Source organism: Falco punctatus (assembly GCF_963210335.1).
Source record: "Falco punctatus genome assembly, chromosome: 4".
Taxonomy (NCBI): domain Eukaryota; kingdom Metazoa; phylum Chordata; class Aves; order Falconiformes; family Falconidae; genus Falco; species Falco punctatus.
In genome coordinates this window covers 8014531-8032382 of record NC_137583.1, presented here as the reverse complement: position 1 = coordinate 8032382, position 17852 = coordinate 8014531, and the positions used below count along the sequence as shown (strand labels likewise).

At 57.0% G+C, this 17852-nt stretch overlaps 1 protein-coding gene and 1 long non-coding RNA gene across 2 annotated transcripts; both read right to left on the bottom strand.

Moving 5' to 3' along the window:
* Positions 1–3712: 3712 nt before the first annotated feature.
* Positions 3713–4976, bottom strand: LOC308062688. The gene is made up of 2 exons (XR_013927655.1): positions 4741–4976; positions 3713–4511 (listed from the first exon to the last, which is right to left on the bottom strand). It is a non-coding gene; the product is annotated as an uncharacterized lncRNA (long non-coding RNA).
* A 46-nt stretch (positions 4977–5022) lies between these two features.
* On the bottom strand, positions 5023–10302 carry LOC308062683 (uncharacterized protein). Its single transcript, XM_080384494.1, has 3 exons — positions 7124–10302; positions 6354–6530; positions 5023–5921 (listed from the first exon to the last, which is right to left on the bottom strand). Exons 1-3 carry the CDS (start codon positions 7637–7639, stop codon positions 5748–5750), a joined length of 867 nt encoding a protein of 288 aa, XP_080240620.1. The 5' UTR covers positions 7640–10302; the 3' UTR covers positions 5023–5747.
* Positions 10303–17852: the final 7550 nt, after the last annotated feature.

Genomic DNA, 17852 nt, shown 5'->3' with positions numbered 1-17852 from the left:
CGCGGGAACAGTGAGAACTAAACAATATCCAATCAAATCAGAAGTGAGACAGGAGTTGAAGAAATTGATTGATAAATTTTTGGAGTATAAAATTTTGGAAGAATGTGAATCTGAGTATAATACTCCTGTTCTACCAGTCAGAAAACCCTCGGGTGAATATAGGCTGGTGCAAGACTTGAGAGCAGTAAACTAAATAGTTCAGGATATTTATCCTGTAGTAGCAAACCCTTATACACTGTTAACAGCATTAAGGGAGACTTATCGGTGGTTTACAGTGCTTGATTTAAAAGATGCTTTCTTTTGTATACCTTTGGAAAAGGAAAGTAGAGAACTGTTTGCTTTTGAATGGGAAAATCCTCAAACCGGGCGAAGGATGCAGCTGACACGGACTAGATTACCCCAAGGATTTAAAAACAGTCCAACTATTTTTGGAAATCAGTTAGCAAAGGAACTTGAAACCTGGAAACAGGATAAATCAAGACCTGGGCATTTACTCTTACAATATGTGGATGACATACTGATTGCTACAGAAGAAAGATTTACTTGCATACGGGTGACTATTGACCTCTTGAATTTCCTGGGACTAAATGGGTACAAGGTATCCAGGAAGAAAGCCCAAACAGCCTGCCAGACTGTGATATATCTGGGCTTTGAGATTTCAAAAGGACAACGACAATTAGGAAAAGATCGCAAAGAAGCTATTTGTGGTATACCTGAGCCGAGAAATATTCATGAACTCAGAGCATTTTTGGGAATGACTGGGTGGTGTCATCTTTGGATTATGAACTATGGTATGAACAAGTAAAGGTTATCAGAAAACAGTGGAAGTCGCCAGGTAAAGAAACAGATTGTAAAAAACTATTGAATTATGATTTTATAACAGGATCCCGACCTAGTGCCATAGCTTGAGTTCTTTTTCCTGGGGGTCCAAATCCCCAGTTAGGATGGTGTTCTTGTGATGAACAACTTAAAACCAATGCGAGCAGAAGTATCATGAAATGGAAGTGTAACAAAACTGGCCAAGGTACCCAATTAGTAGAACAATGGGACTCTATATGGTCTATGTCCATATTTTCCCATTTTCAGTATATGGCAAGAACTTCTTGGTGTTTGACCTGGGATGGAAAAGTTTTTTCAGTATTACCCTGGGCCAATGATAGGTCAACTTCATCGGGAGAAGGAAAATAAAATAGTGCCGTGGTGGAAATGCGAGAAAGTGTATGATTGCAGTAATGCAGACTTAGCAATCCAAAGAATTCCTCCGTTGGCCGCTGCTTTGAAATATGGTTGTTTCTGTCGAGGTCTTAAGAATATTTTCAATTTAACCAGCACTTTTACAGTTAGAAAAGGAACTTTGTTTAGTTGCAGAAAAACTACCATTCGAAGTCCAGGACATTTAGTTTGGGCATTAAGCGGTGGAACCTGGACAACACATTTACCATTAGATGGTAAGGTGAAACAAATTACTTTAGGCATGCCAACATTGTGTCCAGTTTGGAAGAAATCACCGTTTAGAGGATCTTTAGAGAATTTAGAATTGAAAGGAATAAAGAGATCTGAGATAAATGATGATATTTGGAATGAACCATCTACAGGAGTGAAAATTGGCTGGGCACTTGAATCACTTTTAAATCCTATAGCTTCATATAGAAACAGAGCATGGCTCTATCAGTTAAGTGGTCAAGTGGAAAAATTAGCAAACGTTACCAAAAAGGGGTTTAAGGAATTGAATATACAATTACAGGCGACCTCCAGAATGACTTTACAAAATAGAATGGCATTAGATATGCTCCTACTTAAAGAACATGGAGTATGTGGATATCTCAAGGGTAAGATGGGCCACTGTCGTATCCACATTTCAAATGTCACACAAGATGTGGAACATGATTTGGATTTATTAGATAAAATTGAAAAAGAAACAGAATCAATTCAAGAAGATATGTCAGAAGACTGGTTAGGGAAAATTTTTAACAAACTGGGATGGAATTTGAGCTCTTGGATACAGTGCATCATCAAAACGTTGTTTCTGTTACTAATTGTAATTCTGATGATCGTGCTAGTCTATGCATGTTTGAAGAAACAGTTTACCAACAGAATTTCAGTCAATCGTATGAGAGAAGTACCAACTATTCCATCAAGACATAGTCCACCACCAAAATATGTTGAAACAAATGATATGTAAATAATGTGAAAGTATTGAAAAATGATTTTCAACACTTTCAAAGGGGGGAAATGTTATACATTTGCTAATAAGCTAAGATTGATTGACTTTATTTGATTGATTATTTGATTTTATAAAATTCTTTTATAGAATAGAAAGACAGAAGGATAAGAAATCTATTTTAATGAAACTTATAGTTGCACAGCAAAAGCTGCTATGAGATCCTCTCTACATCCCCTACCACAGCTAGAAGAATGGGCTAGAACCATTGTTAAAACTTTGGTAATAACTTTAGGGTTTAAAAGGTTTCTTTGTATTTGACCAGTCTTCTGTATGTAGAAGGTGTATTGAAATGTCAGAATATGAGATGAATGGAAACTGGGGAGAGTCGACTGGAACAGCTTGTGGTTACCTGCCAAGAAACCGTGAACTTTAGTAAAAGGTAATTCCGGCAGGGGGAGATCGCGACCACCGACTCATATACCACCTACCCAAATCGTACCCCAGGCCCATTTCTAGACCTTTCTAAGCTCTACTGTGCAGAATCGGATATAGGAGGAGAATATGTTAATGCTTTACGGGAAATATCATGGTTATGCATGCATACTTAATGAATATGTATGAATAAGTTCTATATATGGTGTCTAATTTTGAGACTTGGTGTGCGTTGATCGTGAGAGGACTCGCTCACGCACCCGGCCGTCAATAAAGAAGTCTCTGCTTATCTACATCACATTGGTGTCGATAGGTTCTTCATTCCGAGATTTCGGTAACACAGGGAGCTCCTTCCCTTCCGAGCAGGAGGAGATGGGCTGTGCTGTGGGGGTGTCACGGCCTGGGGTGGGCTGCCCCGGGGCTGGGCAGTCTCTGGAGGCTCTCAAACCCCGCCTGGCCGTGACCCTGAGCGGCCGGCTCCTGGGGGAGCTGCTTTCGCAAGGCCTTGGGCTGGATGGTCTCCAGAGGTCCCTGCCAGCCCTGACCCGTCTGATTCTGCCGCTCTGTGCGGAGGCGCGGGGCCGGCCCGCGGCGCTGAGGGGCGGTGGGGCCGCAGGGGCAGCGGGGTCGGGAAGGCGGTGGCGTGGGCTCTGAGGGGCCGGTGTGCGGGACAGCCGGGAGCGGGCAGCCCGGCGGGCAGCGGGAGCGCCCTTCGGCCGGCCTCTGTGCCGCCACAGGCTCACCGCCCCGGCCATAGGTGGCCAAAGACTGTTGCCGTGCATGCCCGGGGCATCGTGGAGGGGCTGCTGGCTGCCCGCAGGTGGTCTCCCCTTTGGAGACTGGTCAAAGGCTTGGGCTTTGTTTGTTGGGCTTTGTTGATGGCTCAACAGAGGGCTTGGTTTTGCAGTGTGCCCCCTTACTGCTGCTCTGGTGACGTGCTGGGCAGCAGTGGCTGCAGGGCAGGTGGGGACAAGTGGCATGGGCAGGAGACAGAGCTGCCCATCCTGCTGGGGACATGGAGGGGCCTGTGCTGCTGGAGCCAGAGCATCGGCGGCTTGGTAGCCCCTGGGCTCAGCCACGTCAGCCCCAGGCAGTGCAGGCTGCTCAGACAGTGGGTGGCAGAAAAAGTCATTTATTGCGGCAGCGTGGCCCTGGAGAGGGGAAGGAAGGCATTGCTTTCAAGTTCTGCTTCGGCTCCACCTTGGGCTTCTCCCCTCTGCTTCACAGCCCAGTGGAGCAGCTGGCACTTTATGGCAAAGGCGAAGCATGAGGGCACGTCTTTGCCCTGGACCACTGGAAAGAGCAGTTGTCCTGCTGCTCTCCAGAGGACGCCAGCTCCTCTGGGGCTGAGGTGTCTTCTTCCCTGTTAGCCTTCAGGAAGAGAAGCCTGCAGAGCATCCTCGGGCTGGGGCTGCTGCTTCGTCTCTGCCTGAGCAGAGCCCTCACTGAGGGTCGAGTGCCACCTCCCCCATGTCCTTGGCAGCCATAAGCGCAGTAATCATAGGTTAAACCACCCCTTACAGCCTTCGTCATCAAAGGATGAGGAATGTCTGAGTTGCCAGGGAGGAGACCAGGGGGCTGGTGTCTTTCATTGCGCCTTTAAGCACTGTGGGGACAAAGCAGCAGAGGTGAGGTGACAGCCCTGTGTCCCCTCCAGGCAGGGCGCACTGCACCCTGTGATTGCCAGGGCCAGGAAGCAGCCAGGGGACAGGTGGCTCGGCTGGAAGCTGCTTCTCAGGAATAGCCCCCTGCAGAAACACCCCGTCCCCCCTAGGCACGCTGGGAGCAGATCCCCCCTTGCCCAGGTTGCGGGGGGGAGCTCCGTGCTAGCTCCTTCCTCCTCCCCACTGCCCTCGCTCACCATGTCGGATGTACTCCATGTGCTGCTGCTCACGCACGCACCGCCCAACGAGCCCTGGAGCAACACAGTGTGTCAAGGATGCTGCTGCCGCTCAGAGACCCTTGCAGCCAGCCCACCTGGCTGCGCGGTCCCCCCGGGAGGGCTGACCCCAGAGTGCAGCATCAGGGAGGGGATGGATGAGCCTCCTGCCAGCCCCACCTGTGCAGGCAGGGGCAGGAGGGGGTGAAGGGGTGCCCCATAGGTCCTGTGCTGGGACACAGGGACCCTGGGAGTCATGGCTCACCGATGAACCTGACAGCCTCCCATCGCAGGGGCTCCTGCGAGCTGTGCAGGTAATGCAGGCTCTGGTGCAGGTAGGCCATGGCCCTGCTCCTCTTCTTGGCCAGCTGGAGAGAGGAGAAGGGTGCAGGGTGGGCGCAGAGGTGCCCCCGCGTTTGGCCATCCCTCCACCCAGGGCCATCCCCCTTCCCCCCAGCAGGACATCCCCAGCTCCCCACTGTGTGGCACCGGGGTTCAGAGGGAGCATAAGGCTCCCAAGGATGCAGGGCTGCCACCCTAGTGGCAGGGTCCCCTTGGGGACCCCAGGGGCAAAGACAATGTGGAGCTGAGCCTGCTCCAGGAGGGTGTGTGCAGCCAAGGGGGCACAGCCCTCCATCCCCCCTCCCTCCCCGCAGGGCACAGGGCAGGGCTTGCCCGGGGAAGATCCCAGGGGTGTTGGGGCTCTGCTTACCAGGCACTCGCGGATCCTCCATGCCTGCCCGGTCTCAGCCATGTGCGCCAGCTGCCTCCACTTCAGGAACAGGCCAGCACTGTGGAGGGCTTCCTGGGAGGCCTGGTGAGCAACAGAGATGCCACCACCACCATCGAGGGCACAGGACCCTGTGTCCTCCCTCTTGGCGGGGCTCAGAACCTCTTCTATCCCATGCCAGGAAGACACTCCAGCTGGGAATTGGTGCTGTCACCATGCTCAGCACCCCGGGGAAGAGAAGGACAATCACCCTCTCTGACTGGAAGGCCGTCAGGGCTTCAGTGCTTTGGCCCTGGTGGCCCCAGGCTGTTGTGGAGCTGTAGCTCAGTCTCTGGGGCTGCAGGACCCATGGCAGGGGCTGTGCGGAGGGAGCTGGGTGGGAAAGGGACCCACCTCCCCGTCCATCTGGGCAGCAGCAGGAGAAGGGCAGCAGTGGGCAGGGAGGGGGGCTCTGCCTGGCCCTAGGGACTCAGCAAGCTAGACCTCCCAGTGGCACACATTTGAAGGGTCCAGTGTCAGCATTGCCGGGCCCAAAGGACCGGTCAGGCTAAGAATCCCACCTTGGCCACACTTTTGTTCTGATCGTGCAGGTGCAAGAGCAGTGGCAGCAGGCTGCTCCACACCTTCTTCTTCATCTTCTTCTTTTCAGCGCCCACCACGAGCCACATCACGCTTTGGAAGAGGTGGATGGATTTCTCCCGCACAGTGTCCAAATGCTGGGGAAGGAGGGGAGGAGGACCTCAGCCCCAAGCGCAAGCCCATGGCAAGCGAGGGGCTGACGTGGAGGTGAACCCTGCTCCATAAGGGAGTGCATGAACCGTGGCATGCAGAATGTCTGTGCAGAGGGGCTGGGGGCCAGAGAGGGAGACCCTGTGGAGGACTGGGGGATGCTGCCAGGGCAGGGTGCACATTGGTGTTGCTCAGCACACCGGCTGCTGTCCTGCCACCCCCGTCCGCCCTGCGGCAAGCAGGCCGAGCCAGGGTGAGTCCACGCTGGGGGTTTGGGGTGCAGCACGGAGTCACCGAGGGCAGCGACAGTGGCTGGGGGCTGCAGGGCAAAGCATCCTCCTGCAGAGCATGGGGGCTGCGGTGGGAGACGCGAACGAGGTGCTCAATGAGGGGAGCATGGGGCTCTCCGCCAGCCTTACATTGTCAAAGAGTGGCTGGAGCTTGTCAGCCAGCGCCGGGGCAATGAGGCTGGGCAACTTCCCCGCCGGAAGCTGGAGCATGTTGTCAAGCACGGAGAGGGCCACGGCGCTGCCGTCACTGTCATCAGCCTGCAGCCGCTCCATGACGTACGGCAGCAGGACAAGGGTTTTCCATACCTGTGTGAGACACGCCACCTCATTTTTGTAAAGCGGCAAGCAACCGCAGGGCTGAAAACCCTCCCCGTGAGCACTGGCCTCCCCGCTGGCTTCTCAGCAGGCAGCATGGGTTACGAGGGCAAGCGCCTGGCAGACAGGGCTCCCTGGCACGGCCATGGGAAGAGCAGGGTGCGCAGGGGGAGGACAGACAGCTCTGGCTCCTTGCCAGACCCTCGGCTGCCCCCTTTTGCAACAGACCCCCTGAGCAGCCTGGTGGGTGACCAGCGCTGCTTGGAAAGCTGCGCGAGCTGCCAGCAGGCCCTGCGTTTCATCGCGGGGCTCATCACCCCATGGCCACGCTCTGCAGACCCCACACTCGGGCTGGTGGCTCTGCTGCCATCATCCCTGCTGGGACGTGCTGGCAGTGGGACCCTGTTCCCCTCGGCACTGCTGCCTCTCCCCTTGCCATGGGGCAGTGGGCCAGGGACGCGGGAGAGCTGGCTGCAGCTGGCTCAGCTCCCCATGCCCACAAAAGCCCAAGCCGCCACGTTACCTACCACCCACAGCTCTGCCATGGGCTGTTGTCCTGGCTGCCCCAGCTGCCCCCTACTCACTGTGTCAGGCCTCTCGGTGAGCCTGAGGATGGCCCTGAGCACCAGGGTGGGCATCCCCAGGCACTGGCTCTGCAGATACGTGGGGAAGATTGCCAGGGCACAGTCCAGCTCTTCACTGAGGTCAGTGCAGCCCACCATCTGAAACACACGCAACGGGAGCTGGAGAGGTGCAGCGCTGGCTCCAGCCATCAGCTCAGGCAGGGCAAGGACACCGGGGCAAGGCCAAGCCTGAATGGAGGCAGCAAGGACTGCGGAGAGCCCCCGTGCCCCACACCGCACTGGTTGCTCGCCTTGCTCCTCCATGGTACCAGCCAGAGCCCACCTGCTGCCCCAGCTCCCACTGCAGCAGCGGGCATGGGAGAACTGAGCATCGGAGGGAGCTTGGAGCAGTGCCATCAGGCTCACCTCAACAAAGAAGACCATGGCGACCATCTCCCAGGAGGGGTTCTCCACAGAGAGGAGCTCTGCCAGATGGCGGAAGATGGTGGAGCGCAGGGATCTTGGGGTGTTCATCATCTCCCTGGAAGGGGGAAGGAAGCACTGTCAGGCCTGAGCCAGGCGGGCACATCTCTGGGGGTCACACCAGTCTGGTCATCACTGGACTGCAGCACTTTCTGCAAGCAGTGGGGACCCCCTGCCATCAGCCCCAAGGGAGGGGGTGGTGTGGGGTGCACAGTCCCCCAGGAGTGTGGAGAAGGGGCTCTCACCTGGCCACGATGCGCACTCCCAGGAGGTGGGTCTGGGCACTGAGCAGCATGTCCCAGCCACCCTGCGCCTCGATGGCCAGCATGTGGCTCTCAAGGCCCATCCTGCAGAGCAGCACCGTCATGGCCTGCACCACAGACCTGCACGAGGAGAAATGCTCAGCTCCCACCGGGACCCCTGGCTTGGCTCCAGGTGGCTGGCAGGGACGAGCGGACAGGGATGGCGCACCTGATAGGAGCAATCAGACCCTGTTGGTGGCCCTTCCAGAAGATTTGCACCTCCTTTGGCGTCAGCTCTGTGGTGAATGACACTTGGAAAAGCAGTGCCAGGAAAAGCCGGGGGAAAATGTCTTCCACGTCCCGTGGGCAGCTGGACTGCAGGAGGATCTTGCTTATGGTGCTGGCTGCCTGCAGAAGACACCAGACACGGACATCTCGCTGACCCCTGGGGAGGCCAAGGCTTGGGGCGGGCATGGAAGGGAAGGGGTGGCCCCAGACAGCTGAGAGCAGCCCCGGAGGTCAGTGAGGCCTCATCCAGCAACTCACAGCCAGGGAGAGGACGCGCGGGTTGTCCTTGGTAGAGGCGGAGGTCTTGTGCAGCGACTGGTTCATCATGACGTTGATGAGCTCCTGCAGCACCTTCTTGGCAGCCCGGGGCTCAAAGAGCATCACCGCCCACATGGTCATGGCGACACTGTGGAGAACCAGGGCTCTGTCAGTGGGGACACCCAGGAGTAAGGCCGGCCTGAAGTCCCTTGGGAGGGTATTGGGACCCCTCTGCCAGGGTGAGAGCAGCCCTAAAGTCTGGTGAGCCCCGTACTAGGTGCATGTTGGGGAGCAGTGCAGCAGGCCGGCCACCACCTCGCTGGGGTGTTTGTCTGCCAGCACGCGCAGGGCCCTGTCCAGGCTGTTGACGGCTACCAGCATCCTGATGGAGGGCAGGTTTGTGTAGATGGCGCGCACGATCTTCAAGACCTGGAGAGGAGACACAGGAGGGAGTGGGGATGTCAGTAGGATGAGCGCGGCTGTTTCCCCAGCTCCCTCTGGGAGCTGCTTCTGTTCCCGTTGTGGTATGCCAGCTGGAGATGGTGTCAGCGCTGGCCAGGTGCAGAGCCGGGGGAGGAACGGTGCCCCGGGGGGCTGGAGCATCAGCTGTGCCACCCCTGGGCGACTCACCTGCCCCGGCTGGAAGGCAGGGCCCACCACAAGGATGCCCACTATGTGGGCAGCCACGCGGATGCTGTAGGTGCTTGGGTCTCTCATGTTGTTGATGGCTAGGAGGATGATGTCTGCCCGGTCAGAGGGACGGAGGTATTCCGTGAACTTCTGCGGCATGAAGGAGAGGAAGGGAGATTTGTCACCTAGAGCATCCCCCAGAGCATCTTGGCTGTGCAGGGAGTGGGACGCAGAGCCAGGCTGCACTGGGCAGATGGACGGTGGGGGTCAGGGTGCCATGGGGAACCAGAGCTCGCTGGAGGCCTTTGCCTCGCCCCTGCTCAGGATCGGCGCAAGCCCCCGCTATCGCCATGCATCAGGTGTCCCTTCGCTCATGCTGATCCCGCCAGCCAGGAGCTGAAGGCCCTTCTTACCAGGAAGATTTCTCTGGCGCCGCTGGTTTGCAAAAGCTGCTGGGGCTGCCTCGCTTGCCAGACCTCCTGGTGCTCCAGCTGCCCTCTGTCATGCGACCAGGGCTGCCTGCCTGGGGAGGAGAAAAACCGGGGTGCTGAGAGAGAGGGTGCAGAGCTGGAGGTGCAGTCTGAGTGCTGGGCAGAAAAGTCACTGGCAAAGGACTGGGACGCCCTGACAGGTCTGGGGAGCAGATGCGCAGGGAGGGTCCGGGGCTATTGTGAGCAGGGCTGAGAGGAAATGGCTCTTCAGACTGCAGGCAGGCAGGCAGGTTGTATGCGGCTTTCTCTGGCCAAGGAGGGTGGCCACTGGCTGCCCATGCTGGGGGGGACCAAGCCCGACACGGCCTCTCTTACTTCTCTGCTTCAGGATGAAGGTGTGCAGGTGATGGAGAGCTTCTGCAGCCTTGTGGCGGGTCCTCTCACGCTTGCAGGTGCAGCAGAGAATGAGGTGCCCCACCAGCAGCCCCAGTATCGCAAACTGATGACTCTTGGAGCACTGGTGTCTGAGGACTATAGTTTGTGCAAAGCAGGAGCAGACCTGGGGGAAGAGAGGCAGTGCAGGCACAAGGTGAGGCCGGTCACAAGGTGAGCCCCAGCTGCTCCCAGAGCAGCCGGGCACCAGGCCGGAGCAGGGAAGCCAAGTTCCTGCCTGTGCCTGCGGCAGCCCTGCCCTGCCCTGCCCTGGGAGAGAGCGTGGACAGGGCAGGGACAGGGCAAAGACTCCTGCTCCCAGCCTCCTGCTGACTGGGTGCCCAACTTCCCCAGGAGGTGCCAGGGCTCCGGGCTGCAGGGACAGGGCAGTGGGACTGCCCAGACCAGGAGCTCGGTACCTGTGGCATGGAGCAGGTGGTGAACTCGATCAGACTGGCAATCTGCGCCACGGCCCTCTCCTGCACTGCTTCCCTCTGGGACCTGGTGAAGGGCAGCAGGACCTGGGAGGAGAAAAGCTGCTGGTGTGCCAGGGAGGTGGCATGGCGCAGCACGGCACAGGCAGGCTTGCTCCGGGGCAATGCCTGGCATGGGGCATGTGTCCTTCTTGCCTCTCGCAGCAACGTGCTGCGGCCAGGCAGGTCGCCGCATCCTGCTCCTGCTGCTGCCTCTGCTGCCTTCCACTCCTCCCCCCTCAAACAACGTCCCTGCACCCCCCACCCAGGGACCCCAAGGCTTTGTGGTGACCAGCTCCCTGGGGAACGGTGGTGGGGGCTCTGGGATATGTGCCGTGGTAAAGCTGGAGGGGGAAAGCCCCAGGGCTGGGCTCCCCTTGCCAAGCCAGACAGGCAGGTCTGTCTGGGCGGGAGTGTTGGGCAGGATGGGCAGCAAGCACGGCTGCAGAGGTGGGGTGAGCTGTGGCAGGAGAAGAAGGGGCTCTGGCAGCAGCCAGGGGGCAAGGGGCTAGTGGGAGGGGCATGGCGGGGAAGGAGGGACATTGCCTGCCCCATTCCTTGCACCAGGCGCTGGGAGGGCCACCGCTCGAGCCGGGGGTCACTGCCCATAGGGACCCTGTGCCAAGGCCAGACCTGCAAGATGTTCTGCAGCTCCAGGATGCCAAGCGTGCCAGCACTGCATACCAGCACCTTCAGCATGCTGTCCATCACGGCCATGGTCTGCGAGGGAGACAGAGTCTTGGGGGCAGCCCTGGAAGCCAGGGAGGGACGGCCATGGCCCTGCGGTGCCCAGGAAGGGACCCTGGGGCAGGGGATCTCCCCGTGGTTCACCCTGTGGCATACCTTGGAGTAGAGGGAAGCCTCGGGGTCCTGGGTGTCCTCCTGTGGGTGCTGGTAGAAGATGCTGCGGAAGCAGGCTTGGAGGAGGCTGCTTGTCTTCTCCTCCAGACGCAGTCCCACTCTGCTGCAGGGACAAAGGGGTGCTCTTGGGGCCCAGCAAGGGAGAGGCAGACTCTGGGGCTGGAGACCTGGCTCGGCTCCCACGCCACAGGGGTCATGTCAACCCCCACGCTACTGACACTCAAGTTGAGGGGGAAAACCCTGTACCGCCCCCTGCCCCTCCCTCTCAGACCCAGCACGGGGGATGCCCCCCATATGGGACGAGTGCTGTCGGGGCCACCTGGCACCGAGGAGGCCAAGCTGGGGGCCGGGGCAGGTACCTCATGGAGGTGATGGCCAACATGGCTTGCTGCCACACCGTGGTGCCCAGGTCGTCAGTGGGCTCCTCTTGCAGCAGCACCTGGGGAGCACAGCAGGGTGAGTCACGTCAGGATGGGGCAGTCTCCTTCAGCCAGCAAGAGCCTGCGGGGCTGGCAGAGCCCCGGCTGCCCCCATCCTGGCACCCCCTCCCAACCCAGCACTCAGTGGTCCCAGGCCCCGTGGTGGCAAGTTCTGTGCCCATCACGGAGCCACAGGCTGGCCAAGGGACCTGCAAACATCATTGGGTCCAACCCCCAGCTCCAGTCGGGCCACGCGAGTGGTTTTAGAACATCTCCAAGGAGAGAAACCTGGAGCAGCGCTCCTTCACACCCCCCTACCCGGCCAAGCCCTCTCCTGCCCCCAGGGCTGTGCCACTGCCCACTGCCCCCGGGCCTGCCTCTTGAGGCCTGACTGCTTGTCCCCTCACCTGGATGGTGTCCACCACCTCCCACTGAAAGTAGTAAAGCTCGTCCCACACGCTGGAGTCCATGGTGGCGGTGCCGCAGGCGGTGCAGATGGCGGCCAGAAACTTCAGCTTCTGGTCTGCTTGCTGCCAGCCGAGGAGGGGACAGAGGGACAGACAGCGCTGATGTCTAGCTATGCATTCAATCCCCATTATCACATTGTAGTCACCATGAAGGGATTCACTTCTGCTCGTGAAGTTAGGGTCGCCGTACGTCTGTAACTTTGTCCTAATGACAAGTGCCCCTGAAGGAGAACTCCAAGCCTGATAAGGGGAACACCTCACCCCAGGAGGTGCCAACAGCCCGTTACTTGCAACAAAGGCAAGAAGCCAGCGGAACGAGACTGAAACTAGGGGCAAGGTAAAGGCAGCGGGGGGAGAGCGCAACCACCGACTCCAGTCAGGACTAAAGGACTCACCCTCACCCCTCCCTCAGACATGCAGTAAATGAAAAACACACTGTAACTTGAAATCAAAGCGAGAGATCTATAGACCAACGGAAAGCTACCGCGCGTACTAATTACCAATAGCATCTTTTAGCTAGAGTTTGGAAAATACGTATGTATAACTAGACTGCATAAATGTTAATCTTGTTCTTCTGAGCTTTGCGCTTGCTTCGTGGAGCATCATCAGCTAAGCCCCAGCTTTGCGCGAATCCGTAATAAAGAAATGCCTGGACTCCGTGCGTCGGTTGCCTCTTGCCCAACGGGCGAAGGCGTACACTTTTTGGATAACAGTGTCAGTGGGGAGAGACAGCTGGGAGGGGGCATAGCCCCCGGCACCTTGTGAGCAGGGCATGTGGGCAGAAAGACTGGCCGGGAGGTAGGGGCACAGCCTCGTAGAAGTGGCCACGCATACCTTTGGTCTGATCCTGAGGAAGCCTTGGATGATGTCCAGGGTATTCTCTTCCTCCGTGGGCGCAGCCAAGTCAGAGTGGCAGGAATCTGGCGGACACAGAGCAGGCAGGGCTGGGGTCAGGCCGTGGGCAAAGCGCGAGCCCTCCGCCCAGCTCCTGGGGATGTCCCCAGCCCCAGCTCAAGGCTGGGACACTGGTGTCCCCTGCGCGCCCCAGGGGTGAGGGTGCGATGCTGGAGGGCAGCACCAGGAGGGGGGCCCGGTGTGCCTGGGTGAAGGATGCACTGGTACCAGGGGCAGGGAGGGTCCCTGCCCCAGGGATGCTGTGGCAGGGCTGGGTCTTTGGCCGCTGCCCCATGGGAGCCTGGCTGCCAGCCTGGCCGGGGGCTGCGAGTCTGGGGCAGGGCAGGGCAGGGTGAGCAGAGTGGGCAGCCCCCTGCCCACGATGCCCTCACACTCACGCGCATGCAGCAGCGGGAACTTACAATTGTTGGGCTTCAGCCGCGAGCTGGGAGCTGGGGCAGCTCTGTCCTTTTCCTGCCAGGACTGCCTGGGGTGGCTGGCGGGTATCCCCACCATCCTGCGGCAGGGAGAGAGGAAAGGGGTGAAGGGAAGCCTGCAGCACCCGGGGCTGCCCTGCCAGGGGCGGTGGGGCAGAAGTAGCTCTGTTCAGGGGGCTCCTTGCCACCAGCCTGCCCCGACACCTTCCTCCCAGACACTGTGGGGGCAGCACCGGGTGACACGGCATGTCACAAAGTGCCCCACTGTGACCCTTCCTGATGCCCCAGGGCCCCACTGACCGCTCCTTGCCCCAGGGGGTTGGGACTGACTCCCTCTTCCTCCTTCTCCCTCTATGGGGCTGGGGTTCATCTAGACTGGGGGCATGCCACTTGTCATAGGGACCCCTCTGTCACCTCGCTCCTGGGGCCGCACCCGCTTGTGGCCAGGCTGAGCTGGGGCTCAGCCCCCACACCGTCAGGCACGCCGAGGCTCTTCTCTCTTCCACCTGGGGCTCGGGACAAGGCCTGCGCGGCTCCCCTTGCTCCAAGGCTGGTGGGCACACAGGGACGACAGACGCCCTCCCGTGCGCTCAGCCGCAGCCGCACAGACTGGCACTGCTGGGGTCACTCGGGTTACCCCGGGCACTGTTGCCATGGTGCAGGGCACTGTTCCATCATCCCTTGGCTGGAACCCGGGCGGGGGCGGGGGGAGTCCCCCTGCTCCTCACCCCAGCCCCACTGGGCCCAGCCCAGGCCTGCTGGGCCAACCTGGCGAGGCGAGCTTTAAAGCGAAGGATGCAGGGGGAGGGCTGCAGTGCGGCAATGCTCGTGCCATCACCTGCGACTGGGGCATAAGCCAGGCCAAGCAGAGCAGCGATATGTGTTCCTTAGCTGCCTCCCGAGATGAGTCCCAGAAGGCCAACCGCCTCCAGGCTGTGCATGGCGGCGGTGGATCCTCTTGCACCCCTCCCGGGAGATCTGTGTGCTCGGTCGCCTCTCTGCAATGCCCATACACCAGCACACGCGGCACAGGGGATCACCAGGAAGAATGAAAGATCTGTGTGCGGTCGCAGGGCCATGAGCTCATTGCAGTTACGGAGACATGGCGGGATAGCCTCCACGGCTGGGAGGCTGTCGTGGGTGGCTGTGTGCTTTTTAGAAAAGAGGCCAGCAGGGAGAGGTGGTGGAGTTGCTCTTTGTGTGAGGGAGCAACGGGAAGGTCGCGAGCTCTCCCTTGGGGTGGGTGCAGGACGAGTCCAGAGGTTACGGGTAAAGATGAAGGGGCCCGCCAACACGCGGGATGCCGTTGTAGGTGTTTGCTACGGGCCACCTGATGAGGGAGGGGAAGCCAATGAGGCCTTCTACAGACAATGGCAGGCAGCCTCACGATGCCAGGCCCTGGTTCTCACGGGGGACTTCAGCCTCCCTGCTACCTGCTGGAAAGCCAACCCAGCTAGGCTCACACAGTCCAGGAGGTTCCTGCAGAGCACCGACGGTAACTTTTTGACGCAGGTGGTGGAGGAGCCAACGAGGCAAGCTGTGCTCTCAGACCCGTTCTTCGCAAGCAGAGGGCTGGTTGGGGATGTGAAAGTTGAAGGCAGCCTTGGCCGCAATGACCATGAGATGGCGGAGTTCAGGGTCCTGTGCTGAGGAAGCGAGCCGACAAGTAGGATTGCCGCCCTGGCCTACAGGAGAGCTAACGCTGCCTTCTTCAAGGACCTCCTTGGAGGAATGCCATGGGTGAGGGCTCCAGAAGGTACTTCCCAGTCCAAGAGAGACAAGGAACTACTGGAGAGGGGCCAGCAGAGGGCTACAAAGATGGTGAGGGGACTGGAGCATCTCCCTTAGGAGGACAGGCTGAGAGGGCTGGGCCTGTTCAGCCTGCAGGAGAGAAGACTCAGGGGGGATCTGTCGCATCCCAGCTATGAGGAGGGAGAGAGCGACTCAGACTCGCAAATGCCCTTGCTGTGGGTTGCGCTGAGGTAACACCCGAGGTCCGTACCTAAACATCAACTTTAATGGAACAAACACCCAGTAAACATTGACCCTTTCACAATTATATCCAACCAAGCTATGTGGCTTTAGGAAAAGCTGGGGTAGGCCTTGTATTACTTTAGGAGAAAAAGCTGAGGCGGCGGGGGCGGGACATGGGGCAAGACAGCTAGAGAGAGGGGGAGATCACCACTCCTGGATCCAGCGCCGCAGCTGCCAGCAGGGCTGTTGGACAAAGAGTCCCAGAGGCTTCTAGGTGTGCCTAGTTGGGAGCCCCAGTCCCTGGGCTCCTGGAGCCTTCTCTCGCCCCAGCTGCAGGAGTGGCTGAGGCCAGGCGGCCAGGGGAAGGGCCACCAGCCCCCGTGCCTGGCCAGGCGGCCAGGGGAAGGGCCACCAGCCCCCGTGCCTGGCCAGGCAGCCAGGGGAAGGGCCACCAGCCCCCGTGCCTGGCCAGGCAGCCAGGGGAAGGGTCACCGTCACCCATGACTGGCCAGATAGGGGCATTTCTCGAGCTAGCTCAACGGCATCAGTGAACGAATACCAGCCTTGGGAGAGAGACACTTTTGTTCTTGCTGGAATGAAGCCATGGGAACAAAAAGAGAAACTTTAAATACAGAGTAGTCTCCAAAGCTTTTGGCCTTGTAGATGAACAGAATTGCTATGTTGCTGTGTCTGCAATAGAAAAAAGAGCTAAGAGTGGAAAATCACTGAGCATAGTTACACACTGATACGTGAGCCCGCTGTAAATGTTTAAAAGGCTTGCCTGATTTTAACAAAGTGTCTTTGGTCTGCTCTCAGAGTCCGTGCATCAATAAAGCACAAATGGCGCCCAATGCAAGGCCCGCAAGCAAGTAGGTTTTGCTCCGGTGCCGTAGCTCAGCCGAACTACAGGACTGCATGCTGAAAGGAAGCCTATCAAGCGCGCTCAATTACCTGTTGCAAGATGAATGTAAGCAGCTGAGAACTATGGGGACTGCTTTAACAAAGGAACAGAGAACTGTTTTACAAGCTTTTACTAGCATTCTTAAGAAGTATGGGAAGAAAATAGATAAGGAAGAATTAAAACGCATTCTTCTATGGCATCAAAAGCCAACACATCTGTTAATACCACTAACATTTATACTCCTGAGATTTGGGATAAAATAGGCGTCCATCTATGGGACTGTGCTACAAAAAATTATAAGGTAGCAGCAACTTTGTTGAGCCCTTGGTGAATTATTTTTTAGACTTTATAAGGTCATGTTTGCTCACAATCAAATGAAGCAGAAACAGCTTCTCTGGCTCCTTCACTGCCACCCTCTTTAGCAGACCTTGCCATAAGACCAAAATCTAAACCTGACACTACTGCTCTTGTGGCTCTGCCGCCTGATACTCTCAATGATGACACAGATAATCCTTTTGACCCAGAGCTTACTGATCTGGAAAAAGAGCCTGATTTGTACCCTCCAGACCCCCACGATAAATGGGCAGCTGTAAAAGGGGAAGCAAGGCGAGCGTGGGATACAGATGTGCTGCGCACTTTCCCTTTGGTGTACATGCCAGATCAAGATCCACAACGGGAAGCTCTCTCGTATGCTCTAATTAAAGAAATCAGGAGAACAGTTACAGACCATGGACTAGGGGCTCCTTATACAACTCATTTAATAGAGTGTCTCTCTGATACTCATGTGTTTACCCCTAATGATCTTACAACGTTGTTTCACTTGATAATGACGGACATGCAATACACTATGTGGGAGTCAAAAATGAGGCAGCTTGCAGGCGGCCAAGCTAGAGAACTCAGTGTTGGGGGCGCATGATCCGTTGTGAGCGGTTAATGTAGATGTATTATTAGGGCAAGCTGATCATAGCACCAACACTGTGCAAGCTAGGATTTGCCAGGCAGGTTTGCAGCAAGTAAAACAACTGGCACTCCATGCTTTGAAAACTGTTCCTGAAGCAGGTAAACAGAGGGAGCCTTTTGTCAGAATTAAACAAGAAGCAAATGAACCATTTATGAAATTTTTGGACAGACTTAATGAGGCTTTGGAAAAGCAGATTGATAATGAGAAAGCATGTGAATATATTTTTAAACAACTTGCTATTGAAAATGCCAACCCTCACTGTCAGAAAGTATTACGACCTTTAAAGAATCCTAGGATTGATGATATGTTGAATGCTTGTATGAATATTGGGTCTAGACAGCATGATTTGTCTCTGATTGCAGAAACATTTGCAGCACTGTCAGTTAAGTCAGAGCAATGCTTTTCGTTGGCCAGTACGGCCATCTACAAAAGAACTGTCCAAAAGCAAAAGTAAGTAATAAAGGGGGTCCATCTGGAATGTGTCCATGCTGTTGTAAAGGGCGCCATTATGCCAATCAATGCCAATCCAAATTTGACCGGGACGGCCAGTCTTTGACCTTATCAGGAAACCCCAAGCAGAGCACCATGAGGGGTTGCAC

Coding starts and splice junctions, on each gene's coding strand:
- LOC308062683 (XM_080384494.1), bottom strand. CDS start 7,639: ATGATGAACACCCCAAGATCCCTGCGCTCCACCATCTTCCGCCATCTG. Junction 6,531..7,123: donor TCACCGAGAGGCCTGACACA/GTGAGTAGGGGG, acceptor TGTCTCACACAG/GTATGGAAAACCCTTGTCCT. Junction 5,922..6,353: donor TCCAGCCACTCTTTGACAAT/GTAAGGCTGGCG, acceptor CTCCTTCCCCAG/CATTTGGACACTGTGCGGGA.